Raw genomic sequence first — 22,539 nt, 5'->3', positions numbered from 1 at the left:
TTAGCAAGCTTCCTTTTCTAAACTTCACTTTTGCCACCTTCTTAGGATTGTGCCACTAGGGTTTTAGAGCAGTCCTGAGCCCTTTAGGAGTGAGCCCTTCCATAAGTGAGCGTTCTACCCCTTCAGGACAGCAGGACAGTGAAAAGCCAAACCTTGGAACCCCAGGAATAAGTAAAGGAGTGCCTTTTAATTCACTGAAATTATAAATCATGTATATATTCAGGAAACTATAATTTAATACATAGTCAACATAGCTTTTTCTTCAATAGACAAAAAGCACTTTAACCACTTTATTAGTTATTGATTCAATGTATGGGCATGGAGTAAAGGAATGAGTAGAGCAAAATATGCAAATGAAGATTAACTCTTTGCTTTCAATAGATCTTTCTGCAGTAATGGAAATACTCTTTATTTGTCCTGTCTGGTATTGGTGCCACAAGCCACATGTGGCTGTGGGGCTGTCGAAATGTGGCTAGTGTGACCGTGGCACTGAATTGTAAATTTTATTTAATTTCTAATAATTTAAATTTAAAACACTGCATGTAGCTGGTATCTTCCATAGTGGACAGTTAACTGCAAATCTTGTCCTCTTTGTTAAATGGCAGCAGTCCAAAAGGAGGTTTTCTTGCAAAGGACCACTTTGTATTCAATCACCTGATAATTAAAAGACCTGTATAAACACAAGAAGATTAAATGCATCAAGATTAAATCAAGCATATAACTTATCTATAAAGTTATAGAATTAATTGGAATGGAGAATAAAGGGAAATCAGGACAGATTATGTGAAGGGGATCTTTAAAGTAGATGATTCAGTCATAATCTAGCACTTTAAAATTTAGTAAACATTCTGTGTTGTATAACTGCTTCTCCTTTTTTTTTTTTTTTTCCCATGTGTCAGGGAAGGGGGTTTCAAGAATATAACTCAATTAATTTGTAGAAACAAAAAATTTTCAATATAAGCACAAATGCAAATTAAGTAATTTGGGAAATAATATAATATCTTTATTGTTAAGTGCACCAGATGCTGACTCTGAAACAGCAGATATGCCTCACCAAAATGTCATTTCTGTGTATTTCTATTCATGATACTTGTTCTGATCTGCCTGGGATCACTTAATCTCAGCCTAAGAGGGCAGACCTGGGCCTCTTCCAGCCCAAGAACCAGGCCCTGCTGGCCTACTGTATTACTGTGGCAACTGCCTGCTTAGTTTTTGAATTTCTTTGTTTTGTAATACTATATGTGTCTGAAAAGTGAAAGCACTGTTTTGCTGTTTATTAAGAATTTAATCCCTTTGAGCTCTAAGTTGATTATTAGTAAAGCAGTGGTAATAGCATCTACTTGATGAGACTCTTGTGAGAATGAATTGAGAAAGCATATGAAGGGCTGTATGAATGTCATTTTATTATTGTTATTATTATTGTTTATTATTTATTATTGTTATTATTATTATTAAACTTGAGGTAGACAACCTATACTAGAGCTAGTAAAGGAAATCTGAATATTTTTCTTCTCCAATGACAAATCCTCATGAAGGTATCCAATTCTTAAGTCTTTGATATTTTCATATAGCATGATAATTTGCATGTATTTGCTTTGCAAGACCAGAAATGTTTCTATATTCTTCAAACTGCTGTCTCTTCTGATTTTTTTTTTCTTCTATCTTTTACACCCTCATCTTGTAATTCCCTGGTACCATATTATGTTTCTTAGTTCTACTTATTGCCCCCTTTGGGACAGATACCTTTTAGAATTTGCTAAATTTTTGTGCTTCCATTGGAGTAAGAGAGCAAAACTCTAACAGAAATGTGAGGAAATCATCTTTCGTATACATTAACTGTTCATGTCAACCAGAAGGATCTCTTTGAAATTGTGTTTTTTGCTTCTGTGTGGGAGAGACAGTCAGGGTTTAAAGAACATTTAGAGCAAGTATATTTGAGGTTGAATCTGAGAATATGTAAGCTAAAAATGTGGACTTAGAGATAATTGACTGGTCGTTTGATATATCTGAAGGATGAGAAAATAGGGGTCTTTATGCTAAGTGAAATTAGTCAGAGAAAGACAAAAATCATATGACTTCACTCATATGAGGACTTTAAGAGACAAAACAGATGAATATAAGGAAGGGAAACAAAAATAACATAAAAACAGGGAGGGGGACAAAAACATAAGAGACTCATAAATATGGAGAACAAACTGAGGGTTACTGGAGGGGTTGTGGGAGGGGGGATGGGCTAAATGGGTAAGGGGCACTAAGGAATCTACTCTTGAAATCATTGTTGCACTATATGCTAATTTGGATGTAAATTTAAAAAAAATAAAAAATAAAGCCAGTTAAAAAGAAAAGAAAATAGGGGTCTTGTTCTGTATAACAAAAAGCTTATAACTTGGTAAACCTACTGGTAGCTTAGGACTAATCTTGGAGAGAACCTTTCCAAATAAAGGTGTAAGAATGTACATGTTCTTTGTTTCTTTGTTTCTTTCTTTTTTAATTTGGAGATATATTTAAAAATAAACCTTTTATTTTAAAGTCTAAGAAAAAATTTTGTGTTTGTTTATTATGAACCCAAATTGATACTTAATTCTTCTTTTGACAGTCTAGTCTGTCAGGCCTCTTTACTATAGTTCAGAAAACAGATCAGGCCTAATAATCCAAGTCATTTGTTACAAGTAAAATTTGAAACGTTTTAAATAGTAGAATCTATTTTTGTGTAGCTGAGGATTTTTTTATTTTTTATTAAATAGCAATTTAACAGATTTTATCCCCACTTTCTCTTTCTGCCCTATCTCCCTATTTCTCTCTCCAGACTCCCCCCCTTCCATTATCAGAATATCATTGTGATAGGGGCGCCTGGGTGGCGCAGTCGGTTAAGCGTCCGACTTCAGCCAGGTCACGATCTCGCGGTCCGTGAGTTCGAGCCCCGCGTCAGGCTCTGGGCTGATGGCTCGGAGCCTGGAGCCTGTTTCCGATTCTGTGTCTCCCTCTCTCTCTGCCCCTCCCCCGTTCATGCTCTGTCTCTCTCTGTCCCAAAAATAAATAAAAAACGTTGAAAAAAAAAATATCATTGTGATAAACCAGTACTTATTGAACATTATTGGGAAGTAAAATATTCTGCCTCAGGACACCTTCTATAACAACACAAGTCTTGGTTTTTCAGAAGGAGCTCATAAAGTCTAAGTAAGGATCTTCATTATGCATTATAGGTAGATGGACTTAGAGTAAATTTGAGATATGTCTTTTATTCAGTAGCTATTTTTTAAGAATGATTTTCTGATAAAAACTTATATACTCAGCTTTTATGATCATTTTATAAAACCAAAGTTTTGAATGTACACAGTCTAGTTATTTGAATGGTTTTAATAAATGGGAGCTTTAAATATAGTCCTTACATCTCATACTTGATAAAAACTAACATTTCACCAGAGTTTGATTTTAGTTTAGTTTGATTTGAGCTGCTTAATAGTGTGGCCAAGGAGGATATTGTGTGTTGAGTATAAATGTTGAACATGTGAAATCCATTTTGTAAACTAGTTTTTTTTTTTTTTTAATTTTTTTTTTTTAACGTTTATTTTATTTTTGAGACAGAGAGAGACAGAGCATGAACGGAGGAGGGGCAGAGAGAGAGGGAGACACAGAATTGGAAGCAGGCTCCAGGCTCTGAGCCATCAGCCCAGAGCCCGATGTGGGGCTCGAACTCACAGACCGTGAGATCGTGACCTGAGCTGAAGTCGGATGCTTAACCGACTGAGCCACCCAGGCGCCCCTGTAAACTAGTTTTTAAAAAGTTATTCCAAAACTGACTTGAAATAATTCTAACTCTCATTGAAATTGAAGATCCCAAGGAAAATAACTAGCTGTAGGGTGCATTTATTGAGTTCATTTATTTCATTTTCATTTATTAAAATGTATTTTGTATATTGGAAGATAAATTCTAACCCAAATTTTCCAAAGAAGTTTTATGGGAAGGAATTCCTAGCTAGTGTGTCTAACATAAGTAAAGTACTCCAAAAACCTGTTAGAAATTAAAGAATAATACTATGACTTTGGTAGCCATGCTATCACTTGTCCAGATGATTTTTGGAAGAGGTTGATGTTAAGGGTCTTAAATGATAAAACTGATCTATTAAAAGGTGTTGGATTTGAGTCACTTTCTGAAGTACACCCAAATTGAGGTTTTCCTAAAAATGTTTTTGTATTATTTTTACTTTATCTTTTCTTGAGATACTGATCACTGAAGCTTTGTTGTGACTTTTAAAAGCCTGCTTATTGGGGCGCCTGGGTGGCTCAGTCGGTTAAGCGGCCAACTTCGGCTCAGGTCATGATCTTGCAGTCTGTGAGTTCCAGCCCCGCGTCGAGCTCTGTGCTGACAGCTCAGAGCCTGGAGCCTGTTTCTGATTCTGTGCCTCCCTCTCTCTGACCCTCCCCTGTTCATGCTCTGTCTCTCCCTGTCTCAAAAATAAATAAAACGTTAAAAAAATAAAAAATAAAAATTAAAAATAAAAGCCTGCTTATCTGTTAAAAACTGAACTCTTTGGTATACATTCTGGATTTGTTGGAAGGTAGCAATGCTTTCTTAATATTGACTGCATTTTCTGTTGATTGATATTGATTCAAATATAAGTGATATATATTTTACTACTTGCTATAAATTTGTTTCATTCAGGTATCCTTTCAATTTATTTATATTTGGTTATTCCTAAATGATAGTGCCCTCATAGTTAGGATGGTTCTCCAGTTTTTCTTAAACTTTGTAAATCTGGTACTTAAAATGTAAACATTCAAGGGATCTTTTTTATGAGTGTGAATTAACACTAGAAGAAAAACACAGCTGGCAAATTGACAGTAGCATTGTTAAACAGTTCATTTCTTCTGTTCTGAGGCACCTAACATTTGGCCTAAAAGGCCATTAAAATTTTAGATTAGATTCTATTTGTATTGTTGTAGTAAAAAGAGTATTTCCTCTGTATTCTCTCCTTCTGTTAAATTAAATTCTTCGTAGGAACCTCTGTAAATTGCATTCACAGATTTGACTATGATTATTTTGGCACTCTTCTACATTTTTTCTCGAATGTTTATTTATTTATTTTGAGAGAGAGAGCATGTGCACAAGCTGGGGAGGGACAGAGAAAGGGGGAGAGAGAATCCTAAACAGGCTCTGTGCTGACAGTGCAGAGCCCTACATGGGGCTTGATCTCATGAACTGTGAGATCATGACCTCGGCCAATATCAAAAGTCAAACACTTAACCGACTGAGCCACCCAGATGCCCCTGAGGTTGTCTTAAATGCTTCACCTAAGTGCATTTGGTAAGCCCAAGTATATATCATATATATGATTTAATAATCTAATGTTCTTGATGTCTTTTGTAAACACACATACAACATGCACACGTATGGGGCCCAGAGTGTAAAACCTTCAGAGACAGTACTTTAAAGCCATATTGCTACATTTAATATGATCATTAAATTTGTTTCCAAAGTCCTTAGTAATTATTAGTGTGAAGTTGGAGAAGATGCTTTATTTATTTTACCCAGCCTGATCATTTTTGATATTTGAACATTTCTCTTGTTTCTGAGTTTGAAGTTCTCATGCCTATTTCTGTTGACTCAACGAAGTTTAGAAGACTTATAATGTCCCATCTAGTCTGTTTGGGGCTTCTTTAACTTTGCTATCTATTTCATTTAAAAAAAAAAAAAAATCCTCTGAGGAGGTTGGTTGTTTCAGGCCAATTAGAGAAACATTTACATTGTTTTTAAAACTTTAAACTCTTTGGGTAATAATCCAGACTTACCTCAAAAAAGTTGTTAAAAACAGTACAAATAGTTCCTGTATTTCTTTCAGCCAGCCAATCTACATTCCTTCCATGGAATTAAGAAGGTGGGTAGAGAATGAGATTATGGTTTAAGCTAATCAGATGATTTTGCCTTTAAAGTTCTAGATGTTAAATCTGATTTCACTTAACTTAAAGCCTTCTGGGGATTGTTTGTTTTTTAGGGTGACGCAGACTTATGATGCAGGTGCATGTATCTATTTCTACTTTGCCTTTAACTACAGGGGAATAAGTGACCCACTGACTGTGTTTGAACAAACCGAGGTAATTTTGCATACATGAATATATTCTTACATTCTTTTATTAATTTAAATAAACTTTCCTATCAATTTATGAATTTTAGTGCAACTCTGTTTAATCACTCCATGACTTACCTGGTTGATAGTCAATAGAAATTAGAAACATATTTGTTGCATTGAGTCGTATATTGACTTGTGAGTCTAAAATTAATATTATCTATAGATATTAGATTTAATATTCTAAAATTAATATTCTGTAACCTGTGATTCTTTGGTTGTTACTTACAATTTGTAAGACCGTATTAAATAACAAAGGACTATAGGAATTCTTGATGTCATTTTGGCAGTTCACCCATTTCCAGATGCACGCTGCAGTTGAGGTCAGCAGCCCTAATGTTCTTGGTCTGTGTTGCTGTAATATCCTCATTCTGGGTTTATAATTGTTTGATTGTTATAGCTATACATAGACTATAGAGGTTCATTTGCTACTAGTTTCGTTACATTCCTTAACTGGCCTTAAGATTCCAGTTTTTATAAAGCCTTCTGTTTGCCGGTATTTCTTGTAAGTATGCCTAAAGTTGAAGAGACAGGCTGGACTGGAGGAACTGGGAGGAGACTGAGGTTTGTTAAAACCTCAGGTGTCCTAGTGTTTAAACTAGTGTTTAAAACCTAGTGTCTTAATGTTATTGCATGCCTGCCAAAGGCAGCACCATGTGGTGATTTCAATGGCACACTTTTAGACTCAAAGCACAGACAGGGTTTGGTTGGCTCCCTCCTATGCCTTACCCCCCCCCCCTTTTTTTTTACAGTTTTTTTGAGGTATATTTGCAATACAAGTAACTGCACATATTTAAAGTGTACAATTTAATGAGTTTTGCATATGTATACACCCAAATCAAATGTCACTCCAATTGAAATAATGAACATATCTGTCACCCTCAAAAGTTTGAGTACTTACTTCCCCATCAGCTTAGCCTTTCAGTGTTTTGGTTGACCTCTGGCTACTCAAAGGCCCTGTGAGATTATTCCTTTTTCCCCAATCCAAACTGCCATTCTCTAAGTACTACTAATTTCAAGTAATTGTTGCTTTGTTTAAAATCATTTGTTTAATTCAGTAATTTATTAAATTTAAAATAATGTTATTTAAAATAATTTGTTAGAAGGTACAACGCTGGCATATATTTGATTCATTTGAAAAACCCTAAATCCTAAGTGATGAATGTTCATATAAGTTACTTTGCTGTGAGATGTGGTCCATCTGTCCTGCCTGAGCCCTGTCACCCTGGTCTAACTCCTGTATACACACCTGAGTAATTGAGAGGTTCTAGGCACTCTAGATACTTCACCTCATGGCTGATATATACTCATGAACTGAATGTAATTCTACTTCTGTTCCCCTTTTTTTTCCACTCTGCACTTTAGTCATTCTCTGTTTTGCTGTAAGTGTTTATTTTTCTAACCTTAGTTGCTCTATAAGGAGCTTAGGACCTAACATGTTAGGAGGAGAAAATAAGGTTTGTTTGGTTTTTTACACTTAGATATCCATCGGTCTGACAAGTAACTTGTTCCAAGACATTGACCTAAGAAATGGTCTCCGTAAGGGTTTTTATGGTTGATCTCTGATAGCTTTGCAAGGAATTTTGGGTCCAATACCCACTTTATGATATTTAGGGAGTAATTTAAACATCTAAGCCTCATTTTCTTTGTCTGTGAAATAAGGATAATGCAATTATTACACAAGGCTATAGTATAAAATAAATAAGTTACTACAGGTAAATTGCTTAGTACTTTTCTGCATATAAAATAAGCAGTCAGTACATGTTAGTTACTAACATTTGCTGGTGTAGAGAGGTGTTTACTTCAGAGTAAGACTTGACTATCTTCACAAAACTTACTATTAACGATTCTGTGCTGCTGAATTGATCATTTTATCTTTTCTTTTCTAGAATCTTGAAGTGACTGTTGTAGACATTGTGACCATTCACTAGAAAAAAATGTATAAAACTAGGCTGCATATTTTAATTGCATTTTAAATGTAGTTAACCAAAGGAAGATAAAGGAAAATTAGAAATCCAGTTTGTAATTTAACCTAGGAAGTACATGCCTCCTTGGGGGCTTGGTCTTAACTTTCACTTCAGAGTGAAACCTAAGTAGCAACTATTTGTTGTGTTGTTTCCAAATACAGGCAGCTGCTAGAGAAGAAATCCTTGCTAATGGAGGGAGCCTCTCACATCACCACGGAGGTATTCTTTTTGGGGGTAGAATTTCTACTGTACCTACTATTAAAAAATAATTGGTTTGATAAAATGTTGGGGAGAGCCATAGTACATAATTTGAAGGCACTTGATATTTCTTGAGAGTTTTTATGTCTGCTACTGAGGTAGCCTAAGTTGTGGTAGTAACCAACAGAAGAAATACTAAACATTACCATTTTTATTTTCAAGTATAAAACCTCTGTTTCTTTAATTTAGAAATGAAGTTAATTATTTGCCCTGCTTTAGATGTTAAAACAGAAATGAGTCAACATTTTAATTTTTGCATCATAGACCTTTCCTTTTTTTCTGTCTTGCATGTAAATCAGTTTGACTTTCTGGTGGTTTTTATACTCCCTGGTTGTAAGTTTCTAACATGTTGGCAGTATCAGGTAATAAAACAAATATAGGTCAGATCATGTTATGATAAGACTTCTAAAATTTATGTGCATTTTCAGGTTCTAGGCCTATTGGTCTTTATTTGTTGAAGACTCCCAAGTTTGAGGAAATGATATATTTTTAGAAATTATTGGCTTGAACTTGAATGTATCTAGGTTTGATTGCATATTAATTTATTAAGAAATTCTACCTCATTTAAATAGAAATCTTTTACTTCTGTTGTATTTCTCATATTTTTATTTTCTATGTGGTCAGAAATATAACTGCATAGAAACGAACTCTAAACTACCTGGTTTCCTCCATTGCCTAGAAAAAGAAACTAGGTAAGCCTAAATACAAAATATATTTCATATGTGCTGGTAAAATGAAGATGCTTTCCCTTTGCCAGCTTGTCCTCTTCTAAACTGGTAAATATTGGTGGGCTCCAGGGCTTGGCGCTGAGCCAGTCTGTTCTTCTGTGTTCACTCCCTCAGTGATTACCTCATTCCCAGGATTTAAAACACCAAGTATATCCTGATGACTTTCAAATACCAGAAAGCATCACCACCACGACATTCTAGGTCAAATCACTATTTCTTCCTGCTGAGTCTTCTGCAATAGCATCTTATCTGGTCTGTCTGCTTTCGCTCTTGCTCCCCTCAGGCCATTTCTGTTACTGCTAGAGTAATCTTTTTAATAAAACTCAATGTTTTCTCCTCACAAGGCAGAATAAAATCCAAACTCCTTATCAGGACCTTCAAGGATATACATGTGTCTATCCATCTGTATCTCTTACTACTTTTTTACTCTAGCAGCATTGGCCGCCTTGCTATTCCTCAGACATACCAACCACCTTTCCTCTGTAAGGCCTTTGGTGTTTGTTCCCTCTTTTTCTGATGTTCGTTCTCTTGTCCCCCCCACCCTGCCCCCCAGATATTTGTATGGCTCACTTTCGCCATGATTTAGTTCCCTGATAAAAATGTCACCTTCTTGGGGCGCCTGGGTGGCGCAGTCGGTTAAGCGTCCGACTTCAGCCAGGTCACGATCTCGCGGTCCGTGAGTTCGAGCCCCGCGTCAGGCTCTGGGCTGATGGCTCGGAGCCTGGAGCCTGTTTCCGATTCTGTGTCTCCCTCTCTCTCTGCCCCTCCCCCGTTCATGCTCTGTCTCTCTCTGTCCCAAAAAATGAATAAAAAACGTTGAAAAAAAAATTTAAAAAAAAAAAAAAAAAATGTCACCTTCTTTGAGATGTCTTCCCTGTTCTCTTGTTTAGTTTCTGTGTTTCTCATTTGAATAAGTTCGATGAGGTTACTGACTTTATCTTATTTGTGGGACTGTGTTTCCCAGTGCCTAGAACAGTGACTGTCTCTTTCTATATAGGAAATGCTCAATGAATATGTTAAGTGAGTGGGTAAGGGCCCAGGTATTCACAGAATTTGGGGCAGTTTTGCAAATTCTTAAGCAGCTCTGAGTCTTTCATATTGGAATGGCTGTAGTCTCATTACTAATTTAGCTTCAAACATTTAATAATCAGGCCTTGTTTGAATATAGGGTCGTGTTTAATCGTGGAAAGGCTCAGTTTGTCCCATAATATTTCTGAGAAAGTATATTAGAGCCAGTTATTCAGTAGAAAAGTAGGGTAAAATAATGTGCATTTCTCTACAACTGCACAACAGCAGCCATTTTAGTGTTCTTCCATAGATGCATTATGTATGTAAGATCCCGTTCAGACTTTGTCTTAAAGCAAATAAAAGGTCAAGAGGCTTATACACAAAGGGGAAAGAACATAGGCTGTGGAATCATATCTGTATTTGACTCCTGGGTCTTCACTTAACTAGCTCTGTGACCTTAAGGAAATAACTTCTCTGAGCTGGTGTTCTCTTCTGCAAAATAGGAATAATAGTACCTACCTTGTATATTATTATAAGAATTAAATGTAATAGTGTACGTAGAGCATCTAAAGTGCCTTGCGTGTTGTAGGTACTCAAACAAAACAAAACAAAAAACACAGTAGCTTAAAAAAAATAACAATAGACAACTCCAGGTGGAAACTCTGGCTTGTATTCTTAACCATTGAAGAAAAGGTTACTGTTTATATGAAAAAGATTCATACATTCAAGGGATATGATACAATTGTCTTAACATGTTTTCAACTGTAACCTGCAGTTGGTCTCGTTCTATAGGAAGTTCTATTATTATATATATGAAAGAGAAATAAATTTCCTTCACACTCTTGGCTACAAAATATACTATAGAAAAATGTCTATTTTCATAAATGCTTCTCTGCTTAAAGTTAATCATCTAATTTGTAAATGTCAAATACCCTGTGCTATTCAGTATAGTTTCATAAAGCAGAAACCTTTCTATATAAATTTGAAATAGAATGGGTTTAATTGTCCTGCTAAACTTAACTAATGATAGAGCTTTTGAGAGATCACTTCTTTTTATGTGAAGAAAAGATTTTCCTTGATTTGCATCCGGAACTGAAAACTCAAGTTGACCTCTTAGTGTCATCTTTATTTACTGACCTTCAGGCAGTGTCATGACATTCTCAGTACCATTTTTGAGTTTGAGAGTAGAAGGGCTGGGGGTTGGGAGAATATTGATGCAATTTCTCTTAGAGGGTTTGGCCTGTAATTGTGATTAATAACAGTTGCTTTCACTATCTGGAAACAGACAGGCTGGTTTGTCTGCCTACAATCATGCTGTGATAAATGGAGCTATTTTAACTCTGGTTTTGTGTATCAAAGAAAACAGATGTAGTCTGGAACTGGAGGCTATAGGAAATATAAAGCCTGCTTAACTTAATCTTTGTAGTGCTTGTTTATGTAACTGACGAGCTGGTCAGTTTAAAGAGCAGAGTTTATATCAGCCACGTATTTAATTTCAATTTATGACTTTTTTAAGTTGTTCATTGGCTAAATTTATACCTAAGTCCTTGTCAGAAAGTAAAATTCTTTGATTGGATATAACCAGCCCTAGTTTAAATATTGGTATCTTTGCCTAACCAAAATTATTTTTTATTGTTCAGAGAATAATTATAGGCTACCTCTCCAAACTTTTTTTGTAATATTAACAGAAATCCAGTAGTATCAGAAACTTTAAAAGTAAAAAGAGACTTCTCAAAAGAATGAGGAAAATATTGGCTTTGAAGCCATTTGTTAAAACCTGTAGTGTGAAATAAAAGATATATATTGGAAAAGAAGAAATAAAATTGTTGCTACTTATAGATGACATGATTGTCTATGTAGAAATCCCAAAGAATCTACAAAAACAAAATTAGCAAGATTGCAGAGTTTAAGAGCACACACAAAAATCAGTCACATTTCTATTATTAAGAACAAACCTATAGAAACTGAAATTTAAAATACAATACCATTTCCAGTTACTCCAAAGAAAATGAAATGAGCATATATCTAACAAAGTGTGCACATACTTAGGCATAAATATAACAAAATATATACAGGATCTGTGCTCTGAAAATTATAGAATGCTGATGAAAAAAGTCAAAAAAGAGACCTGAATAAATGAAGAGATGGTACTGTGTTCATGGACTGATAAAAAACTAGACATAGTGAAGATGGTCATTTCTCTCCAGATTGATTTATTTATTTAATACAATTCCTATCAAAATGTCAGCAATAATAATAGTAGGCATAGAAAAGATGATTCTAAAAGTTATATGGTGAGGCAAAGGAACTTGATAGCCAAAATAATTATGAAAAAAAAAAGGCTAAAGTCATAGGAATGTATCTACCTGATTTTAAGACATTATATAGCTCCAATAATCATTACTGTGCTATTGGAAGAGAGAGACATCAGTCAATGGAACAGCATAGAAAACCCCCACAAAGAAGTCCAACTGTTTTTGACAATAATACAGAAGCAGTCCAATGGAGGAAGTGTGTGTGTGTGTGTTTAACAAGCAGTGTTGGAGTAAACAGACATCCATAGGCTCAAAAAACCAAAAGCAAACAAACAAAAAAATCCTTGACCTAAATCTCAAATCTTCTATCAAAATTAAAGTAGATAATGGGCTTAAATGTAAAACATAAAATAATTAAACTTTTAGAAGAAAACAGGAAAAAATCTTCAGGGTCTAGAGCTAGGCTAGGCAAAGAGTTCTTAGACTGGTCACCAAAAGTACAGCCCATTAAAGGAAAATTGATAAGTTGGATCTCATCAAAATTAAAGACGTTTATTCTGTGAAGGATTCTGTTAAGTGGATGAAAAGGTAAACTACAGAGTTGTAGAAAATATGTGCAGGCCACATATCCAACAAAAGGCCTATATATGATATATATATAAAGAATTCTTAAAACTCAAGAGTAAGATGCAAAACAGTCCAATTAGAAAGTGGGCAAAAGATATGAAGAGTCATTTCACTGAAGAGGATATACAGATGGTAAATAATCACTTGAAAAGAGGTTCAACATCATTAGCTATTAAGAAAATGCAAATTTAAACCACAAGGAAAATCACTACACATCTATCAGAAAACTAAAATTAAAAAATGACAATATCAAATGCTGATTGAGGATATGAAGAAACTAGATTAGTGATACATTACTGGTGGGAATGTAAAGTGGTACAGCCACTCTGTGGAGACTTTGGCAGTGTTTTATAAAATCAAACATGCAGCTACCATTCAACCCAACAATTGTACTCCTGTGTATACCAGAGAATTGAATACCAGAGAATTGAAAGCTTGTGTTCACACAAAAACCTGTTCATGAATAATCAGAGCAGCTTTACCTATAATATCCCCAAACTGGAAACAGCCCAGATATCCTTCAGCTAGTAAGTGGCTAAACAAACCGTGGTACATCTATACCATGGACAACTCCTCAGCAATAAGAAAGAACCAGCAATCAGTGCATGAAACAATTTGGATGACTCTTCAGGTAATTGTGATGAGTAAAAGAAAGCCAATCCCAAAAAAGCAAATACAGTGTGATTCTATTTCTGTGACATTTTTTAAATGATTTACAGAATTACAGAAATAGAGAACACAATGTTTCCAGGAGTCCCTTGTGGAGAAGAGGTGACTGTAAAACAGGCAACACAGGAACCCTTGTGGTGATGGAATTGTTCTGTATTTGACTATATCAATATCAGTATCCTGGTTGTGATTTTGATCTTTTGATGCCTACCAGATGAGTATAGCCTTTCCAGTATTGAATATCAGATTACCATAATATAGCAGAAAGTTTGTTTTGTCCTTTAAATTAATTTTTTTTCCTTTGGTTTCTTCTTTGTGGCTGGCTTTTTCTCACGAAACGTATTAGTTGATTATATTTTTCCACTGAAGCAGTGTTGTAAATAGATTCCAAGACCAGACTGTAAAAGCCAATTTAACCCATTATTTAGCTTAACATTTAACTATTAAAGCTATATCCTAGGATAAACAGATTTGAAAACTGACAGAAAATCTGTTGTTAAAAATGTATTAATCCCTGCACCTTTCCACGTATGCAATTACAGTTGTCCATGTGCTATACTTGTAGTAGCCTCCAGCCTCAGGTGTGTCACTGGAGTAGAAGAAGTGGCTTAGATACTAATACTTCTCTTTGGTTTTTTTTGTTTTTTGTTTTTTGTTTTTTAAATATGAAATTTATTGTCAAATTGGTTTCCATACAACACCCAGTGCTCATCCCAAAAGGTGCCCTCCTCAATACCCATCTCCCACCCCCCATCAACCCTCAGTTTGTTCTCAGTTTTTAAGAGTCTCTTATGCTTTGGCTCTCTCCCTCTCTAACCTCTTTTTTTTTTTTTCTTCCCCTTCCCCATAGACTTATGTTAAGTTTCTCAGGATCCACATAAGAGTGAAAACATATGGTATCTGTCTTTCTCTGTATGACTTACTTCACTTAACACTCTCCAGTTCCATCCACGTTGCTACAAAGGGCCATATTTCATTCTTTCTCATTGCCACATGGTATTCCATTATGTATATAAACCACAATTTTTTTTATCCATTCATCAGTTGATGGACATTTAGGCTCTTTCCATAATTTGGCTATTGTTGAGAGTGCTGCTATAAACATTGGGGTACAAGTGCCCCTATGCATCAGCACTCCTGCATCCCTTGGGTAAATTCCTAGCAGTGCTATTGCTGGGTCATAGGGTAGATCTATTTTTAATTTTTTGAGGAACCTCCACACTGTTTTCCAGAGCAGCTGCACCAGTTTGCATTCCCACCAACAGTGCAAGAGGGTTCCCATTTCTCCACATCCTCTCCAGCATCTATAGTCTCCTGATTTGTTCATTTGAGCCACTCTCACTGGCGTGAGGTGATATCTGAGTGTGGTTTTGATTTGTATTTCCCTGATAAGGAGTGATGTTGAGCATCTTGGACCTCTAAAGAGAACTTTTCTTCCCAGCAATTTTATGTCCAAGACTCTTTTCAATAAGATGTTTGTTTACTCTCAGAATGTCTGTACTACATTATTATATTGTTAGAGAATAATTAGTAAACAGATAATGCTAATTAGCAAACAGATAATGCTAATAGATATTTTCAGGTGTGAATCTATAAAAAGTGACTTTAGTTACAATTTATTTATTTCAAAATTTATTTTTAATGTTGTTCTGTGTTACCTAATACAAAAGCCACTAGGCTACCTGTGGCTATTTAAATTTAAGTCAGTTAAAATTAATTAAAATTAAAAATTTATTTTCTCACTTGCACTAGCCACATTTCAAGTGCTCATATCCTCATGCAGCTAGAGGCTACTGTGTTGAGTAGTGCAGATAAAGAACATTTCTGTCATCCTAGAGATTTATATTGGATAGTGCTGTGAAGCTTTATATTCATATTTATATTCATATTCATATTCATATTTATATTCACCCATTGTCTAGGAAAATGGCCCAAAAAATGACCTATAAGTTTTTTTCAGTAGATATTAAATTCAAGTTTTTAGGAATTAACTTTTATTTTATTTATTTTGAGAGAGAGAGAGCACATTTCCAAGCAAGCAGGGGAGGAACAGAGAGAAAGGAAAAGAGAGAATCCCAAGCTTGACGTAGCAACATAGGTCTTGAGCTCACAAACCATGAGATCATGACCCAAGCCAAAAGTCAAGAGTTGGACGCTCAACTGCCTGAGCCACCCAGGCTCCCAGGAGTTAACTTTTAAAATAAAGTAGCATTTGAAAAAAATAAAGTAGCATTTGTCATTAATGGTTGATGTTCTCAGATGTAACTCCTACCTACTCTACCACTTTCTCCAGAATTTCCCTCTTTGGTCAGTAGCCTCGATTTAGAGCAAGTTCACCTTGCAAATGGCAGTCAGCCATTTGCTGCTAATTTTAGTTGGTTGTAACAGTGAAGTGAAGGTATGTTGCCTTTATGGAAATTGTTTGGGCTTCTAAGAGATAGCCCTTTGGAAGCACATAGTCCAGGATTTCTTCATCTTAGCACTGTTGACATTTTGGGTCAGGTAATTCTTTGTTGTGGATGTTTACAGCATCCCTGGCTTCTTCTACCCATTAAATGCTGGTAACATCATCCCAGTTATAAACAACCAAAATCGTCTCTAGACATTACTAAATGTCCTCTGGAGGGCAAAATTGCCCCCATTGAGAACGACTGATATAGCCCAAAGAGTCCTAGAGATTTGAAGGAAAGAGTTTTAGGTTCTGTGCCATACCTTCTGTTTTAGCTACTGTAAAATAGCTCTGATTATATCCAACAGATAATGTCAGAATACAGGGAGTACAAGGCAAATAGAAGCAAAGGAAATTAAGGAAACCCACATTGCTTTTCCTAGATATTTGAATTTTTGCTCCTTATCTAACATGACTTCTACATAACCATGGCTCAATATTTTTTAGTTCAACTAACATTTATTGAATTCTTACTGTGTGGCATACTGTCTTGAAATTGAAATGCAAGAATGAGTGAAACATGGCTCTAGGCTTCAGGGAGCATATGATATTGTCTATCCTTTTCTGTCCTTATCTATCGCATGTTATTTCACCTGTTTACTTGCTTTTTACTTTACTCTGTTGTATGTGCAGTAATTGCCACCTGGGTGTAAATATCAAGTGTGTCAAGCCATCTTTTGGGGCGTGTAGCAGAATTAGCACTTCATTGTGTTCTGATGACAGATCTCCTGTGATTGCCCTAGTAATTCAAATTTTTATTCTGTTTCATAATCATTAAAGACCTATTCAAGGATCTATAAGATCTTAGAGCTATTATGTGAACTGCACAGGTGAAATTTTAGCATGAAGAAAATTGACATTTTAAATTATTTAATAAGATAAAAATCCCATTAGATTTTAATTGTTTTGTTAAAGTCTGTTGTAGCCATGAATTTGTCATCTCAATATCAGAAGTTTCATTTGTAGAAAATAAGTCAAATGACTTAGTAAAGAAATGGAAACATGACTTTAAGCATCCACGAAGCACTAAATTAAACTCTTAGGTAGGTATAGTCCCAACTCATATGCCTTTAAAGCCTGGATGTTAGCATTCCTGAGTTGGTGATGTGTTGGCCAACATTCAGCATGTACCCCTACCAGAACCAAACATACAAAAATGTGCTGTAGAGCACAAACACATGGACAGCTACATCCTCTTTTCAGCTTGAAACCTCCCTCTGAAGAAGCATCATTGCAGTCAGATCACCTCAAAGAGTGGAAACTACCCATGCTCTCTGTTCTTACCACTACCTAACAAGTATCATGGAGCCAGAGCCTCATCTGGCAAGAGGTTGTTGGGTGTCCTTCCAACTTTAATTGGTTGGATCAATTAAACCTTGAAATACAAAGTTAATGCTCAGATCACTCATACAAGCAGCTAAGTCTAGATTGTCTTTTTAAAATCTGACCAATAGAGGTGCACCTATTGAGAAGGTGGCTCAGTTGGTTAAGCGTCCAACTTCGATTCCGGTCATGATCTCATGATTTGTGGATTCGACCCCTGCGTCAGGCTCTGTGCTGACAGCTCAGAGCCTGGAGCCTGCTTCGGATTCTGTGTCTCCCTCCCTCTCCCTCCCTCCCCTCCCCCCGAAATAAATAAACATTAAAAAAAATAAAATCTGACCGATAAAATAGTGCTAAAGTGATATCCAGGATACTCAAACTAGAACTTTCAAACTGTAGTTGTTATAATATTGGTTAGGTGCTTTTTGCTTTGGCTAAATTCTGCTTTTGAGCTCCAGCTTTGGTAATCAAAATATATAATCTGTTTCATAGTTTGTTTTTTAAATAAGCATATAATCTTTTCAACCTTATAATTAAATTCATAATTCAAATTCAAAGGTTTTTAATTTATCTAGCTAAAAAGAACTCTGGCTAGCAGACCCCAGATTTTTCCCTTTTAAAACGGGACTCTTTGGTAGCTTCTGCTAAGTTTTCAGTCCCTTAGACCATAAAGAGTAGTTCCAGATAATTCTTGGTGACTAGGTTGGCTACCATGTCCACATATCTCGCACCCAACACTCCCATCACTGCCCATACACATCTGTTCATTCGTACCACAAAATGCATACATGTAACACACATGTGCACAACTATATTGTAGCTCCAGAGCTACAAAAAGTTAAGATAGGGATCTTGTATTCCACAATTCACAATTATTCTAAATATGTGATGCCCAAAGTACTTAAGCCAGGTGTTCTTTCTTGAAGCCGTTAGCATCCAAAGGGGACTGTTGAACCTGTGATTTCAAAGACTATCCCTGAAGCATCCATTTCCTCTGTTCCAAAAGTAATTTTTTTTAATGTACTGTATGTTGTGGAGGAACACAAAATATTTGTCTAATATGTATATATATTGTTAGATTTTAAATTGTAAAAAGGTGAATTCTACTTTTAATTTAAGCAGAAAAAGAACTTTTCCCCCTGTTAGTTTCTGTAATGTTCAGTATTTGGTCTATATTTTTTTGTATCTCTAAAAATATATCTGAGGCTCTTAAATATCTGGCTTATGTACTTTGGGCATCACATATTTAGAATAATTGTGAATTGTGGAATACAAGATCCCTATCTTAACTTTTTGTAGCTCTGGAGCTACAATATAGTTGTACACACATGTGTGTTACACGTATCTAGATCAGTATAGTCAGCTAATGTCTAAATGCCTATAAGTGCAAATAAGGATTGTACAAAGGGCATTATTATTGTTATTTAGCTCTAGAATAAAGGTCTTGGGATTCTCTCTTTGAGATTAGGGTCTTTGGTATTTTGTTGCTGTTGTTACAGTTTATTGATTCATCAGAGATAGCCACCAAAGGTTCTTTAGCATTTTATGAAGACCTCTTTCTTTCTTTCTTTCTTTCTTTCTTTCTTTCTTTCTTTCTTTCTTTCTTTCTTTCTTTCTTTCTTTCTTTCTTTCTTTCTTTCTTTCTTTCTTTCTTTCTTTCTTTCTTTCTTTTTCTTTCTTTCTTTCAAGTTTATTTACCCACTTAGAGCACAAGTGAGGAGGGAGAGAGAGAAGGACAGACAGAATCCCAAGCAGACTCTGCACTATTAGTGCAGAGCTCAACATGGGGCTCAAACTCACAAACTATGAAATCATGACCTGAGCTGAGATCAAGAGATGCTTAACTGACTGAGCCACCCAGGCACCCTTGTGAAGACTATTTCTGATAATCATCTTAAAGGCTTAAAAGCCTCATTGAAGCATTTTTACTTAAATTGTGTTTTCTGTCTGCACTTCTGTAGTTGACTTAAATTGTCAAGCAAAACCGAAAAGATTCCTAGTTGCTTTATTACATAGGCCATGATTTCTGACCTCAGTTATCACTGATGGAAGCTCACAAACCTCTGCCATCAAGGGGTTAAATTCTTCCATTAAATATCTTTATGAGGGGCCACAGCCATGCTGCCTATACTGTCTTGTCTTTTTTTTTTTTTTTTTTTACTTTCTAGTTCACTAATCAAATGTATGTTAGATTGATTATTGTAAAAGTATAAACCATAGAAAATTTGACAAGATAGATGTGTAAATTATCCTTCTGACAGAACTAATGATGCACTCCAAGCACCTTCTGTTTTCCAGCGCTTGGTGAGCAACTTCATTAAATATGCAATGGCTGTTGGGTGGCTTCTCAGCCGATGGTTCAGTTCCTTATGGAATTGCATTATTACTAGAGGTGTAAAACCAGGCAGACAAGCTAGCTGTTGGGCATCCTGCTGAGGTTCTAATGTGCTCCATCTTGTTGGAGCAGTTGTTTGCAGTCTTTTCAGGACAATTACATCCATAACAACAGGACACATTCAGTGAAACTATATTACAGATAACAGTGGAGACTAGCATTGACTGCTCTTCACCCCTGTCTCTTGAGCTACCTCATTGTGGGTAGCTAGTAATAATGCCACTTCTGTCACTCAGAGAGTAGTTGTTTTTTTTTTTTTTTTTTTTTTAATCCCTTGGAGCAAATCTGGCAATAACTGATTTGCAGCTTTTTTGAGTGCTTAGAATCATAGGCTATTTGAGGTGAAAGACTTCATAGACTCCAGTCCCTTTGAAGATGAGAAAACCAAGGCTAGAGCATTGTGGTGAGTTGTCCCTTTGAGAGATAGGAGGACCAGGTAGACCATCTTGTAGGTGGCAGAGATTGCATGAATAAGAATTTGTTCTGTTTGGCTTCCAGTTTGAGAGCTCTTTTAAACATTACTTTCTTTTTGAATTTAAGATTTTTTTTCTTCTGTAAATCATTCCGCTCCCCCCCCCCCCAATATTAACACAGCAAACTCTTATTTCTAGAAGCCAAGCAGAAATATCTTGCTTTCTAAGGATTTCATGCTATAATTTTAATGACAATTTGATGGCTTCCTGGAGAACTGGACACAAAAGATGATTTGAGTTGAGTCTGAAATGGTATTTACCGTTCCAGATGGCAGGTGCTACAGTGTATCACTGCAGCCTGATAAATGGCAGTGCGTTTTAGAATGACAGGCAGAATACTTTAATGAAAGAAGGTTTCCCATTTCGGTTGTCCAATTAAATCACTGTTGATGACTTTGGATCATTAATGAACATTTGTGGAAAATGACCACTTGAATTCAATTATTACAATATGTTTGAAAAGTAGTAGCCACAAAGAATCCTATCTGTAAATTAAAAGATTTATCCATTTTGCCACAGATAAATTAGCACATTGCTTTGCATAATGCCAAAGCAGGTTAACATTTCACTTTTTTTTTTTTTTTACAGGTTAAGTACATATCCTTTCTTATGAAAGTTCTACTTAGAAAAGTTTGTTTTTTTATTGGGTGCCTTTTAAAATATAATTTATGCTACGGACCATTATATTCTCAATAAAATATTAATTTATTCTCAATAAATTAGCAAGAGCTAGGAACAACGAAGAAGAACATTATACAATGTATAAAAGTAGAAGATTAAGTTTAAGATGGATTAGGTGTTTGATTTATTTAGTGCCTAGGAAGAATCTCTAATTCTGGAAAAATAATAGGAAGAATTATTTGGGAACATGCAAATTTATTTAAAAGTAATATGAAAGTAAAATGCAAATAAAAGTTTTATAACCAGATTTTTTTCTTAAACCCATTAAAGGTTCAGATTTTCTTAATTATTTTAAGCTTTAAAATATTTTGTGGATGTATATCCTGCCATTTTTGCTATAGTATACCCAACAAATTCATCTGGTTATGTTTTTCTTTAATTAACTTCATTTTCTCTGAAACTTTGGGATGTTTTGGTAGTTCAGACAGGGGGTGGGTTCTTTTGAAATGCATGTTTTTCTCATTTTGTTATTTGTAAAATGGGCTGCAATCTCAACCCAAGCTTCCTTCATCTCCATTTCATAGTTTCTAGAGAAAGGAGACACTGGAGCACAGGCTTCCCCTGGGAATACATTGGGCTTAATGAGCTTGATAGTCTGGTGGGCTCAATAAATCAAATAAAGCAAAACATTTCTCATTTTTGAATAAAAGCATTTATCACACAGTGTTTGTTCATTCATGGTCACAAGATTGATTGGTTCCCAGCAACATAGTGTATATTGAAGCATTTTTTATTTTGTTTTTCCAGTGGGCAAGTTACGGAAGCAGTGGCTAAAGGAAAGTATCTCTGATGTCGGCTTTGGGATGCTGAAGTCTGTCAAGGAATATGTGGACCCCAATAACATCTTTGGAAACAAAAACCTTTTATAAATCCATTACTGTTGTTACAAAAAAATGTCACTTTTTTTTTTTTAAGTCTTCAACTATGGTTATACCAGTAATCAAATATATCATGGATTGTATTTCAGCAAAATTTTTTTGTTGGTTTTAAATAAGTTGTTTCTGTATTTGTTTTGTTTCTACATCTATGGATTGACAGATGGTATTCCTAAATCTCTCTCATTGTAGGTGCATCAGTTTACAGCCAACTGGTTGTCATTTCAAATTTTAGTCAGGTGGCACAGGGCTGCTAGTTGTTATTTCAGAGGAAGATGCTGCCAGCTGTTTCGTGTTGATGCTTCCCCTTGGGAACAAAGGGAGATTTTGGTGTCATCCACTGCTTATCTAGCCTCTCTTTTAAGGACGTTTCTGGAAAGCAGTTATCTGGGGAAGGATGCCACTGAGGAGTGATAACACATGTATGTTTTTTAAGAGTGCATTCTAGTGTGAGTAGGTCATTAAGAAGAATACTAATGAGGGGCGCCTGGGTGGCGCAGTCAGTTAAGCGTCCGACTTCAGCCAGGTCACGATCTCGCGGTCCGTGAGTTCGAGCCCCGCGTCAGGCTCTGGGCTGATGGCTCGGAGCCTGGAGCCTGTTTCCGATTCTGTGTCTCCCTCTCTCTCTCTGCCCCTCCCCCGTTCATGCTCTGTCTCTCTCTGTCCCAAAAATAAATAAAAAACGTTGAAAAAAAAAAAAAAAAAG

At 35.7% G+C, this 22,539-nt stretch overlaps 1 protein-coding gene across 2 annotated transcripts in view; it reads left to right on the top strand.

The window, feature by feature from the left end:
- The window catches only part of AGPS (alkylglycerone phosphate synthase), a 150,663-nt gene extending 128,744 nt beyond the window's left edge, over nt 1-21,919 (top strand). Inside the window, exons 18-21 of one of the 2 annotated variants that reach the window (XM_058713031.1) lie at nt 5,841-5,876; nt 5,994-6,093; nt 8,254-8,311; nt 21,706-21,919. In XM_058713031.1, coding sequence (XP_058569014.1) covers nt 5,841-5,876; nt 5,994-6,093; nt 8,254-8,311; nt 21,706-21,827 — 316 coding nt within the window. In that variant the 3' untranslated portion in view covers nt 21,828-21,919. The remainder of the gene's footprint in view (nt 1-5,840; nt 5,877-5,993; nt 6,094-8,253; nt 8,312-21,705) is intronic. The other variant, XM_058713040.1, reaches the window with a different exon arrangement.
- The last annotated feature ends 620 nt before the right edge of the window (nt 21,920-22,539 follow it).

The sequence above is a fragment of the Neofelis nebulosa genome, chromosome 2, assembly GCF_028018385.1.
Source record: "Neofelis nebulosa isolate mNeoNeb1 chromosome 2, mNeoNeb1.pri, whole genome shotgun sequence".
Taxonomy (NCBI): Eukaryota; Metazoa; Chordata; class Mammalia; order Carnivora; family Felidae; genus Neofelis; species Neofelis nebulosa.
This window is presented reverse-complemented; position numbering and strand designations above follow the sequence as displayed.